The following is a 16,752-nucleotide window of genomic DNA, read 5'->3' as shown; positions in this document are numbered from 1 at the left end:
CTGAACATGTGAGAATATAGAGCCAGATTCTGCTCTCAGTTACATTGACTCACTATTTTTCCTGCTAACTTAATAAAACACAGAAGATTAGTTTAGATTCAATGAGCGTTTCATACCTTTGGATACTTCTTGCCCTTCTGCTTTGTTGGATCTTTGGCAGGATCATATGGAGCAACACCAGCATACAGATATTTTTGTTCCCTGTTTTCTTGAACAGCTTTCTGCGTAGGACCCTGTCTTCCATCCTCCCTTTCGCACCTATGACCTGCTATAAAATAAAAAACTATTTCATTCTCTTAGAACTTATTTCATTTGTTCTTCTGGAAAAAAAAACCTAATTCACCTAGCAATAATCTCAGTGTGAAAAACTTAACAGAACTGGAAGCTGAAATTAATGCAAAATATGTCTTTGAAATAAAGTGACATCCAAGTAATCAAGGTTGCACGTATCAATAACTCCAAAATTATGCATACTACTCTTCCACTCAGTTCAGCCCCTTTAATACAAGTTCTGTGTGTGAATCCACTTAACTTATATTACAATGCCCCAGAATTGCAGTGCGCTGCAGATTCTGGTATTGAAAATATGAAAAACACTGTATTAGTCAAAGAAAAGCTGCAGGGTTTCGGTAACTAGATAGAGGAGAATTGTAATTTTTCGCATCCAAGAAGGTGGGGGAATTATTTTGGAACCCAGGAGATAGCTGAGGAGGAAGGGATGCACCTCTTCTTTTCTTGTCCCCCAAATGTAGAGGTAACTTAAAACATATAGAGCGGGCGTTTGAATTTTCACTCCAGCACAACAAGCTTCCCCATTGTATTCCATCCCAGTGTCTGCCTTTGCCTCCCAAACCTGACACACAAACACATTAGCTTGATGTTTCTGCTAAAATAATCAGCAGTAAAATAGTTAATGTTGACATTTAAATTATCATTGGATTTCAGAGTTATTGCTTCTCTGAGATGAATGGGAAAGTTCATAGTCTTTCAGGAGATCCACAGACTAAGGCAGATATGATTACATTGGTTTACATATACTTCATATTTAGAAAATTTCCATTGCAATCATATGGGATACTGTACATGCTGGTATCACATTGGGGTGGATCCTGTACCCCTGGAGGAGTAAGAATGGAACACTGAATTTCAGTTGGATTTGGGCTCTTACATCTCTTTTGAAAATCCCATCTTTAAAACATCACATGTAGAACTGGGGAAAAAATTTCAGCTGAAACTTTTTTTTTGCGGGGGGGGGGGAGAGCAGGGAGGAAGAGGAGGGCAAAAAAAATGGCCGATATCAAATGTTTTGCCACATTGTTTATGTGAAAAACAAAAACCACTAAAATGTCAAAACAAAAAACATTTAGAAATTCCATTTCAAAATTTCCTTCATTTTTTTTTGTAAATGTAAAACATTAAAAAGCTCTCAAAATTAATACAAAATATTTCATTTGGGATCTAACAAAATGATTTGCTCAACCCTAATTTTTTCCCCCCCCAGAATTGCTTGTGAACCAAAACATCTTTTATTTGTAGGGCACTAAACACATGAAATAAATAACTAGGCTGAAACAAACAAAATTAAACATACATATCTAATAAAATCTGCTCTTTGTAAGTAAAGTTCAGTTCAGTCGTGAAATTCTAACTCTTAAAAAAAACCAGCAGGCATAAATTGGATTAAATGAGGATCAAAACCTTCTGTATGATGAACTCCAATAAAAGCTACAAAAAGGTGAAAAGAAACGTGTCTTACAAAACAGGACTAGCACAATTATCAATTCTTTAAAAGTGAAGACTACTGCAATAAATGCTACAAATAACATTTCCTGAAGCACTATATAATGCAGAATTGTTTTATTCATATGGAAGATTTTCCCCTCACTCAATAACTGTCACCCACTCGCAATTATGATGCTCATGGGACATTGGGTTTGTTTGCGCTTGTGAAATATACATATTTATAAACCACCACAGAACCATGAAAAAGTTAAAGAGCTTAAAAAGTCAGTAACTGCTTGAAAGAATGACCAAAATCTATAGGATTGTGATTACACTCTATAAAATGGTAACAGCTCATGTTTCCCATTCTGACTGCCTTGTGTTTGGAAAAGGTCAGTCAGGTCTAAGTATTATAACTAGTGCCTTTGAAATTTCCTTTTCCATCCAGAGAGCAGTTACATCAGATCAAGGAAGGAGGAAACATGGTAACAGGCTTAGATGTGTTAATTCAACCACAAAGAAAGTCATTGAGTTAGACTTCATATTTTGGTAATAAACAGTTGCAGATTCCAGAGAATAAAAGAAATATACTGAGCTAGTAACAATTTCATTGCATGGTTTTCTGAACCAATTCTAATAGCAGTGCTGGGTTCAAATATATATGTAAGCCAGAACAATGATTACTTAGAATTTTGGGGTCAGGAACTGTCTTTTTGTTCTGTGTACAACACCTACCACAATGGGATCCTGGTCCATGATTACAGCAATACAAGCAAATAATAATTCTGTGAACAAATATTAGTCCTTCTCTATCTAGGCTCCTAGTTCAAATTTTGGACAGGTCAGGTTAAAAAAAAAAGTTCATATTGAACGTGGGAACATTTTTCATTCAAATTTTCACAAAATAGCCATCCCTCTTCTCAAAGAAAAAATTCTAAATTTACATTTATTTTTTTTTTACTGGCGCTAATATTTTATCCTTTTGGGCCCTGGCCCCAGTTCAGCTAAACTCTCTAGAATGTGAGAAATGTGAGGAGTCTTAAAAGGAAGCATGTGAGTAAGGACTCCAGTTGGCATGCACACACTTAAAGTTAATTGAGTGCTAAAGTGCTTTGCTCAACTGGCCCTTTAAGAGGATTTCCAATTACTAACTGTACTTATTTATTTAGGAAGTCGGAGAAGGGAATCACAGTTATACCTAATGGTTAAAAAAAAGAGCATCTGATGGAGCTACAGGCAGAGTGTTAAATAACTTTAACAGCTGCAAATTCCAGGGCAACCGAGGGACACAGTCTTGGTATCCACTTTGGACCTTTCTCCACCATCCTTCTAGTCTGTTGCCTGAGCAGGTGCTGTGCAGACCGAACACAAATCACTTCTGCAGTTTTGTTTTAATTATCTCTTGCAGGAGGTGCTGGATTCCACTGCCCTGCCAGTACATCTAGGACATAGAACACAACTGAGGTGGGGGCTAGTCCCTCAGCAGCTATCCATCAGCTCTGATTCTGTCCCCTACAGTTACAGTGGCAACACTGAGGCTATATCTACTCTACAAACACTACAGTGGCACAGCTTCAGCCACACTGCTATAGCACTGTAATGAAGACACTTGCTATAGTAAGGGAAGGTGTTTTTCTGTTAATGTAGCAACTCCACCCTCTCAAGATGCAGTAGCTAGGCCTAGCAGGGCCTATAGTATTTCATACTCCTGAGTGATGTAGCTAGGTTGACCCAAGTTTTAGGCATAGATCAGGTTGGATGATCTGTGGAGCTAGCTCTGAAAGAGAAAGGCCAAATTCTGAACTTTCTGACATTGCATGTCAGGGCCGAAGCTAAGAGAATCTCAGTATTCTGGCTGCACCAGTGGTCAAAACAATAGCGAGGTCATACAGAGAAATGCTGTACGTCTATTCCATACCGTAGATGAGCTCTCCACAAGGCATCAGAGAAGGGGAAAATGTGTATATGTTTGAAGCATGCACAACACAAATCCACATCATGCAAAATTAGCATAGGAGCTGAGGACTGACCTTGTTGGCTACTTCCCAAAACCCAGTAGCCGCACATAGCAAGGCTGCATGTGTGTTCTGAATTAGAAAGATGTGTGGAGGTTGTGAATGCTGTTTCCAACCTCTGCTGTGTTTCAGAGAGTCTCACGCAAGCAACATTTTGTTTCCCAGCACTTGACTCTCCAAAAGAGCAGCTGTACATAGTTGCCTTTCAATTTTTTTAGATATAGTGTAACTCAACAAAATGAATATGACTGAACTAAATAATCAAAGATATCACTGACAACTCAGATTTTTGATGGAAGTCTAGGGAACACATTTTTATCATGATGTGCAAAGGGGTATATCTACAACTCCTTTATAACATCTTGCTGATCATGGAGTACATGTCCTACAGTTTTCAGAGTGGTAGCCGTGTTAGTCTGTATCAGCAAAAACAATGAGGAGTTAGTCTCTAAGGTGCCACAAGGACTCCTCGTTGTTTTTATGTCCTACGGTGTTAAGTAGGACGTCGGAGAGAATGCTATTGATTTGCAATGGACGCTGGGTAAAACAGACTTGATGCAGTAAGTAAACATTACTCCACATCTCCCTTCCACTGTATCTGGTCTTTGAGTGGGTGTTGAGAGAACAAAAGCGAAAGCAGACTTCACCCTATTATTCCTCCCACCAGATTCAATAGCAGCCCTGTGCTCAGGAGCATGCAGGATGTGTTCCATCAGTGTGCCCCTATATGACAGGAAGGGGTCTTGCTCCCTCTATCCCACTTTCACCTTGAAATTGGCTAAGCACACATTGGGGTTGGGGCAGGCTGCACCATTCATAGAATCATAGAATCTCAGAGTTGGAAGGGACCTCAGGAGGTCATCTAGTCCAACCTCCTGCTCAAAGCAGGACCAAACCCAACTAAATCATCCCAGCCAGGGCTTTGTCAAGCCTCACCTTAAAAACCTCTAAGGAAGGAGATTCCACTACCTCCCTAGGTAACCCATTCCAGTTCTTCACCACCCTACTAGTGAAAAAGTTTTTCCTAATGTCCAACCTAAACCTCCCCCTCTGCAACTTGAGACCATTACTCCTTGTTCTGTCATCTTCTACCACTGAGAACAGTCTAGATCCATCCTCTTTGGAACCCCCTTTCAGGTAGTTGAAAGCAGCTGTCAAATCCCCCCTCATTCTTCTCTTCTGCAGGCTAAACAATCCCAGTTCCCTCAGCCTCTCCTCATAAGTCATGTGCTCCAGCCCCCTAATCATTTTTGTTGCCCTCTGCTGGACTCTCTCCAATTTATCCACATCCTTCTTGTAGTGTGGGGCCCAAAACTGGACACAGTACTCCAGATGAGGCCTCACCAGTGCTGAATAGAGGGGAATGATCACATCCCTCGATCTGCTGGAAATGCCCCTACTTATACAACCCAAAATGCCATTAGCCTTCTTGGCAACAAGGGCACACTGTTGACTCATATTCAGCTTTTCGTCCACCATAACCCCTAGGTCCTTTTCTGCAGAACTGCTGCCCAGCCATTCGGTCCCTAGTCTGTAGCAGTGCATGGGATTCTTCTGTCCTAAGTGCAGGACTCTGCACTTGTCCTTGTTGAACCTCATCATATTTCTTTTGGCCCAATCCTCTAATTTCTCTAGGTCCCTCTGTATCCTATCCCTACCCTCCAGCGTATCAACCACTCCTCCCAGTTTAGTGTCATCTGCAAACTTGCTAAGGGTGCAGTCCACACCATCCTCCAGATCATTAATGAAAATATTGAATAAAACCGGCCCCAGCACCGACCCTTGGGGCACTCCACTTGATACCGGCTGCCAACTAGACATGGAACCATTGATCACTACCCGTTGAGCCTGACCATCTAGCCAGTTTTCTATCCACCTTACCGTCCATTCATCCAGCCCATACTTCTTTAACTTGCTGACAAGAATACTGTGGGAGACTGTATCAAAAGCTTTGCTAAAGTCCAGAAATAGCACATCCACTGCTTTCCCCTCATCCACAGAGCCGGTTATCTCATCATAGAAGGCAATTAGATTAGTCAGGCATGACTTGCCCTTGGAGAATCCATGCTGACTGTTCCTGATCACTTTCCCCTCCTTTAAGTGGTTCAGAATTGATTCCTTGAGGACCTGTTCCATGCTTTTTCCAGGGACTGAGGTGAGACTGACTGGCCTGTAGTTCCCTGGATCTTCCTTCTTCCCTTTTTTAAAGATGGGCACTACATTAGCTTTTTTCCAGTCATCCGGGACCTCCCCCAATCGCCATGATTTTTCAAAGATAATGGCCAATGGCTCTGCAATCTCATCGGCCAACTCCTTTAGCACCCTCGGATGCAGCGCATCCGGCCCCATGGACTTGTGCTCATCCAGCTTTTCTAAATAGTCCCGAACTACTTCTTTCCCCACAGAGAGCTGGTCACCTCCTCCCCATACCGTGCTGCAGAGTGCAGCTGTCTGGGAGCTGACCTTGTCTGTGAAGACAGAGGCAAAAAAAGCATTGAGTACACTAGCTTTCTCCACATCCTCTGTCACTAGGTTCCCTCCCTCATTCAGCAAGGGGCCCACACTTTCCTTGACTTTCTTCTTGTTGCTAACATACCTGAAGAAACCCTTCTTGTTACTCCTAACATCTCCAGCTAGCTGCAACTCCAAGTGTGATTTGGCCTTCCTAATTTCACTCCTGCATGTGCTCCAGCCCCTTGATCATTTTTGTTGCCCTGCACTGGACTCTCTCCAATTTTTCCACATCCTTCTTGTAGTGTGGGGCCCAAAACTGGACACAGTACTCCAAATGAGGCCTCACCAGTGCTGAGTAGAGGGGAATGATCACATCCCTCGATCTGCTGGAAATGCCCCTACTTATACAACCTAAAATGCCATTAGCCTTCTTGGCAACAAGGGCACACTGTTGACTCATATTCAGCTTTTCGTCCACCGTAACCCCTAGGTCCTTTTTTGCAGAACTGCTGCCCAGCCATTCGGTCCCTAGTCTGTAGCAGTGCATGGGATTCTTCCGTCCTAAGTGCAGGACTCTGCACTTGTCCTTGTTGAACCTCGTCATATTTCTTTTAGCCCAATCCTCTAATTTGTCTAGGGATGTGCACTCCTCCTGCTCACAAGGGACCTGAAAGAGAGATTATATCTCCCCCACCCAGAGTTTCCTGGGGATGATGAAGCTCAACACTGCCAACAACATGGAACAGCCCCATATTGGCACAATCTGGTCTCTAGTTTATGAGACCCATTTTAAATCCAGGAACCCCAAAGTTTAAATATATAATTGACTTGATATGTTAGAAAATGACAATTTTGAAATGTCTACGTTTATTTTAGGAGTTTGGATGCAGATGGTAGAAAATAACTATCACTCCCTCAAAATGTGTAAAAAAATTCGTACATGCTATATTCTATCAACTCTGGCATGCCCATAAATGGAGAGAATGACATTTACACATCAAGTGTGGAACAGGCAAAGGGCAAGTACCTCTTCCCTCACATTTAGAAAGTTCAGTTGAAGCACACCATCGCTAAGATTAGTCACACACAATTTTACATTTAAGTTCTCTTCATGTTGTTCAGTTACAACAAGAAAATAACGTGCAAGGCTGAGATGCTAGGTCATGCAGCCAAACAAAGACAATTGTACAAAATAATAAAAGACAAACCCATATAGTTCTTGAGATTTAAAATTCACAGAAATGGCTCTAAGTACCTTTGGTATCAACTAAAACCAGTCACAAAAGAGACTGAGCAGCAGATGTTTCTCACCCCAAAGTCAGAGAATAAGAGACCAAAGATTAAACCAACTCAGCTCAACCCTTTTAAGCATTTGAGTGACTAAATTTTACCTTACACAAGTACCAATCCTTATAATGGCCAGGCATCTGCAGAAACCAGGCTAAAAACATGGGCTTTGTAGCATGCTCTGAAGATCACTCAAATTTGTAGGGTAATGACCATTTGTATGACCTTTAAGTTAAATAGAAGAGGACAGAAAAGGAAGGCCCAAACAAAGAAGTGGCACCACTCTACCAAAATCAGCATCTGCTCCAATAACTGGCGTGTAGGATGATTGACTGTATAGATCCAACCTTGGGGAAATATGCAGACACCTGCTTGATCCAGTGTCCATTGACATCAGTGGAAAGACTTCTATTTGTTTCAATGGGCATTAGATTAGGCCCCAAAGGTGCCAAGTCAGAACACTCTAGAAGAGCATTGATTGTTGGGAACCACACATGAATGCAGACACACTTGCAAGAGATTAAATAGCAGTAACAACCATGACAGGAGGTAGGTCTGCGAGGAACTAGTTCCTTAGAGCAGGAACCATCCTTTTTAAGTATTTAGAAAGCACTTAAAACATAGTGGGCGTTACTGCCAATAAATAAATAGATAAATAGTGAGTCCCAGACAGCTTTCCTGAATTGGGCATCAGATCTGGCTGCCAAATTCAGAAAATAGTTCTAGAATCTACTATGAATGTTACATACCTCCTCTGTCTCCTTCAAATATGCAATAGTCTGACCACCAATAGTCTGGCCCATTGCACCAAGCTACCTACCATCCAGTATGTCATAGAGACGCTAGTAAAGCCACTTTCTAGTTCTTCTAGCCAAAGCCAATCTGGTCATATCAGGATATGGAATGGAAACAGCATTAGTGGCACTGAAGGACAATTTCCTTCTGTCAATAGCTGGAGGGCCGAGAACCATTCTCTTTCTCCTGAGCCTCTCTGCAACATACCACACAGCTGATCATGAGATACTGTTGTCCTGGCTAAGAGATGCAGCAGCAATCCAGGGAAATGTACAAAAGAGGTTTGAGATCTAACTGTACTGACACACTCAGAGGACAATTCATTTTTTAGGGGCATGAAGCTGTCAGCCCTGGAGTAACTACAGATAGTACAAAAGTACAGCAATGGGCATACTCAGCTACACGGGCTACTGTGAGCACATCACACATGTCCTCCACTCAGTACACTGGCTCCCTGTAAGCTATCATCAAATTCAGAAAAAGAACTACCACCAAAATTTCTCCAGTTTACATCTGTGCATAGGTCCACCTCTCAAGGCTTCAATTACATCAGGGCCAGAAAAAGCTTTTGTTGACATGCTGCAGACTATGCTAACATCTTTCAGTATGCAGGGCAGGCAGACTGTCTGAATAAAAGCACATTGCCCACTGAGACATGAGTGAGACCAACATAGAGCAATAAAAAGCATGTGAGCCAATGGCGTTAGAAGGGAATGAAATGAAATATCATTTGCAATGTGAAGTAGTGGGTATGAGGTAAATCAAAGCTTGTGTGAGCGCGTGGATGACTGATGAGTTTAATCATTTGTACTGGATATGTAAAGTGATTTTATTTATTTATAAGTGCTCCCCTGCTTATCACTTTTTGGTATTATCAAATGCTCAAGATTTTTGGGCAATAAACAACTGCTGTGTGAATGGCAGGACAGTGGTTCTTCGAATCACCTAACAAATGAAAGCTTTGTATAATATGAAAGAGAGACGGGGGAGCATTCATAATATAAAACACTAACACAAAGGAGGAACCCATTCTCCAGGCCTTCAGGTAACAGCACCCAGCCCTTAAACTCGCATATAACAAGAAACCTATACTCCATTTCCTGGCCTGAAATGTGACAAAGATGAATGAGGACCCCTCCACTGGTACAGAGGTTTACACATTTATTTGTAACTTAAGATTTAAAGTGGACTCACTAAGGAGTAAGGTACTACTGCATGTGAGTAAATATCAGAATCTAGACCTAAGAAAATATTTCAAACAATGAAAAGTACATAAAGGTTACTTATTTGTAACCAGAGTTCTTCAAAATGGTTCTGCATATTCACACTTATGGGTACTGTGCTGTCTTGTGATGACTTATGGTAAAACCTTCTCCTAGCAGTATCCATTAGAGCACTCTCTCGCCACCAGCCCCTTCCTGTTCAGGATTTCTGAACATCCTGAGAGCAAAACTATATACGGAGTGGAGTTCCTTCTACCACCTCAGTTCCTTCCACTGCAATGTCGGGGAACAAAAAGCAATTAGACTCTGACAAAGACAGGAAGATGAGCAGAGAGTAGGACTATGCAGAGCCATCTTGAAGAACGCGAGTTACAAGTAAGTGACCTTTTCCTGTTCAAGTGGCTCTACATATTCCCACTTATGGGACAGACTCATAAACAGTGCTGAAAATAACCCGGAGGTGGGGACAGAGTCCTAACTCAATAGAGACTGAGGCACCACTCTACCAAAAGCAGCATCTGCTCTAGAGGCCAAGTCCAAAACACAATGCTTACTGAAAATGTGAACAGAATTCCAGCTAACAGCTCTGCAAATCTCTACAGCAGGGACTTGTTTAAGGGAAGCAAGAGAGGTTGCCACAGATCTAGTGAAATGTGGACATATTGTCCCTTGGAGAGGAGTCTCTGCCAAAGAATAAAACATTCAATAATGCATTATTTAATGCACCTAGAAATGGTCTGGGAAGAAACTATATTCCATGCAATTTTTAGCATACAAACAAACAAACAAACAAACAATCTGGATGATTTACAAAACCTTTTAGTTCTGTGTAATAAGCAACAAGGATTCTTCTTTCATCCAAAGTAAGTAAAGCTGAATCAACCTTATTAGAATGTGGTTTTGAAAAACAAAACCCATCAAATCAATGGACTGATTGACATGAAAATCAGAAATCCACCTTTGGCAAAAACCTGGGTTCAGTCTAAAGAACCACTTATGTTTATGAAAAATGATGAATGGTGGATCAGTCACAAGAGCATTTAGCACACTTACCTTTCTGGCAGATGGCATATCAATAAAAGTCATTTTAATAGATAAACAACACAAGGAACACTCAGCAGAAAATTCAAAGGGTGGTTTCATCAGCATGGCTAGAACCAAATTGAGATCCCAAGTGGGACAGGATTTCTCAAATGATTATACATATTAAATAAGCCCTTCATAAACCTCTTAAATTGTATTAAGCACAGTAATCTACCAGCAATTAAGATATGATGAGCAGAAACGGTTCCCAAATGAACCCTTAATGATGAATTAGATAACATCACTTCATATTTTAAAAAGATCAGATATTCTCTAGACTATAGGGTGTGGATGCTGAAGCAGGAAAGATGCCCTTCCCAGTCATCCAAGTCACAAATCTGGTCCATTTTGATTTGTAATGTTGTCTGGTAGACAGATTCCAATTAGAGACAATCAATCACCCAAGCCATCAGATGGAGGGCTTGCAGGTTGGAATGAAGAAACCTCCTTCCTGTTCAGACAACAGATCTGTGACAGAGGAAGACACACGAAGACTCTGCCAGACAGTTGGAAGAGACAGTATACAATTGCTGGTGTGGCCAGGCTGGGGCAATGATAATCATCCTCGCCATGTCCTGACGTATCTTCCTTGCCACATTCTGGATCAATGGAAAGGGGATAAAATCATACTGCAGGCTCCTTCCCCACTGCATTAGAAAGGCATCTGACAAAGACTGGATGTCCCTGCTGCCTCTGAAGCAGAAGAGGCAACACTTCTTGTTGCACATTATTGCAAACAGGTCCATGTCTGGTCGACTCCTTCTGGCAAATATGTGGTAAACCAATTAATCCTTCAACGATCACTCATGTTTCTGAGACATGTCTCTGCTGAGACAGTCTGCAGTCAAACTGCTTTCTCCCAGCAAATGCAGGGTCACTGGAAACACATAGTGGAGGATAAGACGGTTACTCACCGTTGTAACTGTTGTTCTTCGAGATGTGTTGCTCCTATCCATTCCAGTTAGGTGCGCGCGCGCCGCGGTGCACGGCTCGTCGGAAGATTTTTACCCTAGCAACACTCGGTGGGTCGGCTGGGCGCCCCCTGGAGTGGCGCCGCTATAGCGCTAGATATATACCCCAGCCGATCCGTCCGCTCCTCAGTTCCTTCTTGCCGGCTACTCCGACAGTGGGGAAGGAGGGCGGGTCTGGAATGGATAGGAGCAACACATCTCGAAGAACAACAGTTACAACGGTGAGTAACCGTCTTTTCTTCTTCGAGTGATTGCTCCTATGCATTCCAGTTAGGTGATTCCCAAGCCTTACCTAGGCGGTGGGGTCGGAGTGAGACGTGGCAGAGTGTAAGACTGCTGAGCTGAAGGCTGCATCGTCTCTGGACTGTTGCACCAGTGCGTAGTGGGAAGCAAAGGTGTGAACGGAAGACCAGGTCGCCACCCGACAGATGTCCTGAATGGGAACGTGGGCCAAGAATGCGGCAGAAGAGGCTTGCGCTCTTGTAGAGTGAGCGGAGAGATGACCAGCCGGAACCTGAGCGAGCTCGTAGCATGTCTTGATACATGACGTCACCCAGGCCGAAATCCGCTGGGAAGAGACTGGCATGCCCTTCATGCGATCTGCTACCGCCACAAAGAGCTGAGGCGACCGGCGGAAAGGCTTCGTTCGCTCTATGTAAAAAGCGAAGGCCCTACGCACGTCGAGGCTATGAAGCTGATGCTTCCTACGAGATGCGTGCGGCTTCGGGAAGAAGACCAGGAGGAAGATGTCCTGGTTCACATGGAAAGCCGACACCACCTTAGGTAAGAAGGCGGGGTGTGGCCGAAGCTGCACCTTGTCCTTATGGAAGATAGTATACGGCGGGTCAGCTGTTAGGGCACGAAGCTCAGAGACTCGTCGCGCCGAAGTAATCGCGCCGAGGAAGGCCGTTTTCCAGGACAAGTAGAGAAGGGAACACGTGGCCAAGGGCTCAAAGGGGGCTCCCATAAGCTTGGCTAAGACCAAGTTCAAATCCCAGGTAGGAGTTGGGTGCCGTACCGGAGGGTATAAGCGTTCTAGCCCCTTTAGAAAATGGGAAACCATGTGATTGGAGAAGATGGAACGTTCCCCTATGCTGGGCCTAAAGGCGGAAATTGCCACCAGGTGCACTTTCAAGGAGGAGATCGCGAGGCCTTGCTCCTTGAGGGACCAGAGATAGTCCAGGATCTTGGGAATAGGGACAAGGAGAGGGTTGAGACCTTTCTGACCGCAAAACGCTTCCACTTAGCGAGGTAGGTCGACCGAGTGGAAGGTTTTCTACTCTCTAGCAGCACCTGCTGCACTGCCACGGAACAGTCCCGCTCTGCTCGCGTTAGCCATACAGGAGCCAAGCTGTCAGGTGGAAGGACTGCAGGTCCGGGTGGCGAAGCCTGCCGAAGTCCTGCGTTATGAGGTCCGGCCATAGCGGGAGGGGAATAGGATCCGCTACTGAGAGGTCGAACAGCAGGGTGTACCAGTGCTGTCTCGGCCACGCCGGAGCAATGAGAATGAGGCGGGCCCTGTCCCTCCGGAGCTTGAGCAGCACCCGGTGTACGAGGGGGAACGGAGGGAAGGCATACAGCAGGTGATCCTTCCACGGGAGGAGGAATGCATCCGAGAGGGAGCCCTGGGAGCTGCCCTGGTAAGAGCAGAACAGATGGCATTTCCTGTTCTCCCTGGAGGCAAAAAGGTCTATCCGGGGAAAACCCCACCTCTGGAAAATTGAATGCACCACATCGGGACGAAGCGACCACTCGTGGGAGAGGAAAGACCGGCTGAGGCAGTCTGCCAGTGTGTTCTGCACTCCTGGGAGAAACGATGCTACTAGATGAATGGAGTGGGCTATGCAAAAGTCCCACAGTTGCATCGCTTCTGTGCAAAGCCGGGAGGAACATGCTCCGCCCTGCTTGTTGATGTAGAACATCGCTGTCGTGTTGTCTGTGAGGACAGACATGCAGCGACCTTGGAGTTGGGAGCGAAAGGTCTGGCACGCCAAGCGAACCGCTCGCAGTTCCCGGACATTGATGTGGAGGGTCAGCTCGTGGGGTGACCAAAGGCCCTGGGTGTGTAGGCCGCCGAGGTGCGCACCCCATCCCATGGCCGAGGCGTCCGTAGTTAAAGTGATGGAGGGGAGAGGGGGGCGGAACGGAACCCCGGCACACACCACCCCTGGGTCCAAACACCAGTTGAGCGATACGAGGACTGGTTGCGGAATCGTGACCACCGTGTCTATCGAGTCCCTGTGTGGGCGGTAAACCGACGCCTACCACGTTTGACAGGTGCGAAGGTGGAGTTTAGCATATGGGGTCACAAAAGTGCACGCTGCCATGTGGCCTAGGAGGCTGAGGCAGGTGCTTACCGTTGTCGTCGGGAAGGACCGCAGGCTTCGGATGATGGAAGCCATGGCCTGGTGTCGAGGCAGAGGGAGGCAGGCCCTGGCAAGATTGGAGTCCAGGACCGCGCCGATGAATTCTTTCCTCCGGGTTGGAGTCAAGGTAGACTTCTTGGCGTTGATCATAAGGCCTAGGTGTTGGAACAGGCCTAGGATCTCGGCCATTTGCTGCGCTATGAGCTGCTGGGACGTTCCGCAGACCAGCCAGTCGTCGAGATACGGGTAAACATGTATCCGGCGACGGCGAAGGGTCGCGGCGACCACCGCCATGCACTTGGTGAAGACCCTCGGTGCCGTGGAGAGACCGAAGGGGAGCACCGTAAACTGGTAATGCTGGTGGTTGACGACAAAGCGCAGGTAGCGACGATGAGGAGGGTAAATGGAAATATGGAAATACGCGTCCTTCATGTCGAGGGCGGCAAACCAGTCTCCCGGATCCAGGGAGGGAATAATGGTCCCCAGGGTTACCATGCGGAACTTGAGCTTGACCAGAAATCTGTTGAGCTCTCGGAGGTCGAAGATTGGTCGCAGACCTCCCTTCGCCTTGGGGATTAGGAAATATCGGGAATAAAATCCCCTGCCCCGCATGCCTTCCGGCACCTCCTTTATGGCACCCAAACTTAACAGAGTCTCGACCTCTTGCAAGAGGAATTGCTCGTGAGAGGGGTCCCTGAAGAGGGACGGGTAGGGTGGGTGGGAGGGAGGGGGCGAAATAAACTGGAGGCGGTAACCAGACTCCACCGTGCGAAGTACCCAGTCGTCGGTTGTTATCTGGGACCACGCCGGTAGGAATTGGGAGAGACGGTTGAAAAACAACGGGGAAGGATCCGGTAAAGAAACTGGTGGGTCGTCCTCGGGCGTCCCATCAAAAGTTTTGTTTGGGTCCCGAGGTAGGCTTAGAGGGCTGTTGGGACTGGTTTCCCTGGTTGCCCGATTGCCTGCGCCGGTTCACTCTGCCCCTGCACCTATTATCGGGCCACAGTCTGGGCTGGTTGAACGGGCGGTACGGCTGTGGCCGGAAGGATCTCCGCTGGGTAACAGGCGTGTGAATGCCCAGGGAGCGAATGGTGATCCGACCATCCTTGAGGGTCTGCAGTCGTGAGTCTGTCTTTTCAGAAAAAAGACCCTGGCCATCAAACGGCAAGTCCTGGATGGTGTGTTGGACCTCCGGGGGCAGTGTGGAGGCCTGAAGCCACGAAATTCTCCGCATGGCCACTCCAGAGGCCAAAGTCCTGGCTCCTGAATCTGCAGAGTCCAGAGAGGCTTGAAGGGCCGAACGGGACGCCTTTTTACCCTCCTCAACAAGGGCCGTGAACTCAGGCCGGGAGTCGGATGGCACAAGCTCAGAGAACTTCAAGAGGGACACCAGGGTGTTACAGGTGTACCTACTGAGGAGAGCCAGCTGTTTGGAGACTCTCAACTGGAGGCCTCCGGCCGAATAGACTTTACGGCCCAAAAGGTCCATACGCCGCGCTTCCTTGGACTTGGGCGCTGGCGCCGGCTGCCCATGTCGCTCACGGTCGTTAACGGACTGGACCACCAACGAGCATGGAGCTGGGTGCGTTTTGAGATACTCGTATCCCTTGGATGGGACCGAGTATTTTCTCTCTACCCCCCGAGTGGTGGGCGGGATGGACGCTGGGGACTGCCAGACAGTGTCCGCATTCCGCTGGATAGTGCGGATGAAGGGCAGGGCCACACGAAGGGGCGCATCTGCTCCGATTATGCTGACGACGGGGTCATCATCCTCTGCTACCTCCTCCACAGGCAGGTTTATGTTTTGGGCCACCCGTCGTAGCAAGTCCTGATGGGCCCGGAGATCAATTGGTGGAGGGCCCGAGGAGGACGCCCCAGCCATGGCCTCATCCGGCGAGGAAGAGGATGATAAGCCCGGGAGCAACGTGTCCGGTGGGGGCTCATCGAGTTGCTGCGGGGCCTCAGCGACAGGGGGATGCTCCGCATCCGTGGATGCCAGCGGCTCCTCTACCACGGCCGTGGGAGGAGGTCTGCTGACCGTAGCCTCAGGCGCTCTGTGGTCGGATGTCCTGGAGCGCTGGGTGGAAAAGGGCACTCCTTGAGTCTCATGGTAGGCCCATGGAGTCCAGAAGCCCCATTGAGGAGGACCTTGGTCTTGCCCTTGAGGCTCGGTGCGTTGATCAACGGTGCTGTCTGCTTGCGAGGAGACGGACGGCTGTCTCGAAGGCCACGGCGGGGCGGAGAGACTGTGCGACTGCGCCGTCGACGCCGCAGGTACGTTCCTGGACGGTGCCGGGGAACGGTGCCGGTCCTCGCGGTGCCGGGAACGAGACCGGGACCATCGACCGTGCCAGTGCCGGGAGGTCGACCGGGATCTCGAGTCCTGACGGTGGGAGCGGCTGCGGGACGATCGGTACCGGGAACGGTACCGAAAGCCGGATCGGTGCCGGTAGCGCCGGTCCGGAGAGCGGGACCGGGAGCGCCTCCGCGAGTACGACCGGTACCGCGATGGAGAGCGGTACCGGGACTGCGAGCGGTGCCGAGATCTGGAGTGGCGTGAGCGTGAACGTCTCCGGGATCGGGACCTGGAGTACCGTCTCTCCTGTCTGTCAGGAGAAGGAGGCCGCATGATAGCCGTCTTACCCGCTGACTTAACAACCCGCACCGGCGGTGCCGGGGGTTGAGTATGCGTTGGCTCCGTCAACACAATGAGTTCTCTCGCCGTCGAAAAGGTTTCAGGTGTCGACAGGAGAGCGAGCTCGACCGCGGTATGCACCGGGGAGCAAGGAGGTACCGGACTCGACGGCCCTTGCGGTGCTGGAGTCAACAGTACAGC

General features: G+C 47.1%; 1 protein-coding gene across 7 annotated transcripts in view; it reads right to left on the bottom strand.

Moving 5' to 3' along the window:
* Window positions 1-16,752, bottom strand: part of SPAG16 (sperm associated antigen 16) — a 766,854-nt gene that overhangs the window by 687,012 nt on the left and 63,090 nt on the right. For all 7 annotated transcript variants that reach the window (XM_045032690.1, XM_045032687.1, XM_045032686.1 and 4 more), the window contains one exon: window positions 117-268. In XM_045032690.1, coding sequence (XP_044888625.1) covers window positions 117-268 — 152 coding nt within the window. The remainder of the gene's footprint in view (window positions 1-116; window positions 269-16,752) is intronic.

Source organism: Mauremys mutica, chromosome 10 (genome assembly GCF_020497125.1).
Source record: "Mauremys mutica isolate MM-2020 ecotype Southern chromosome 10, ASM2049712v1, whole genome shotgun sequence".
In the NCBI taxonomy this organism is placed as follows: Eukaryota; Metazoa; Chordata; order Testudines; family Geoemydidae; genus Mauremys; species Mauremys mutica.
This window is presented reverse-complemented; position numbering and strand designations above follow the sequence as displayed.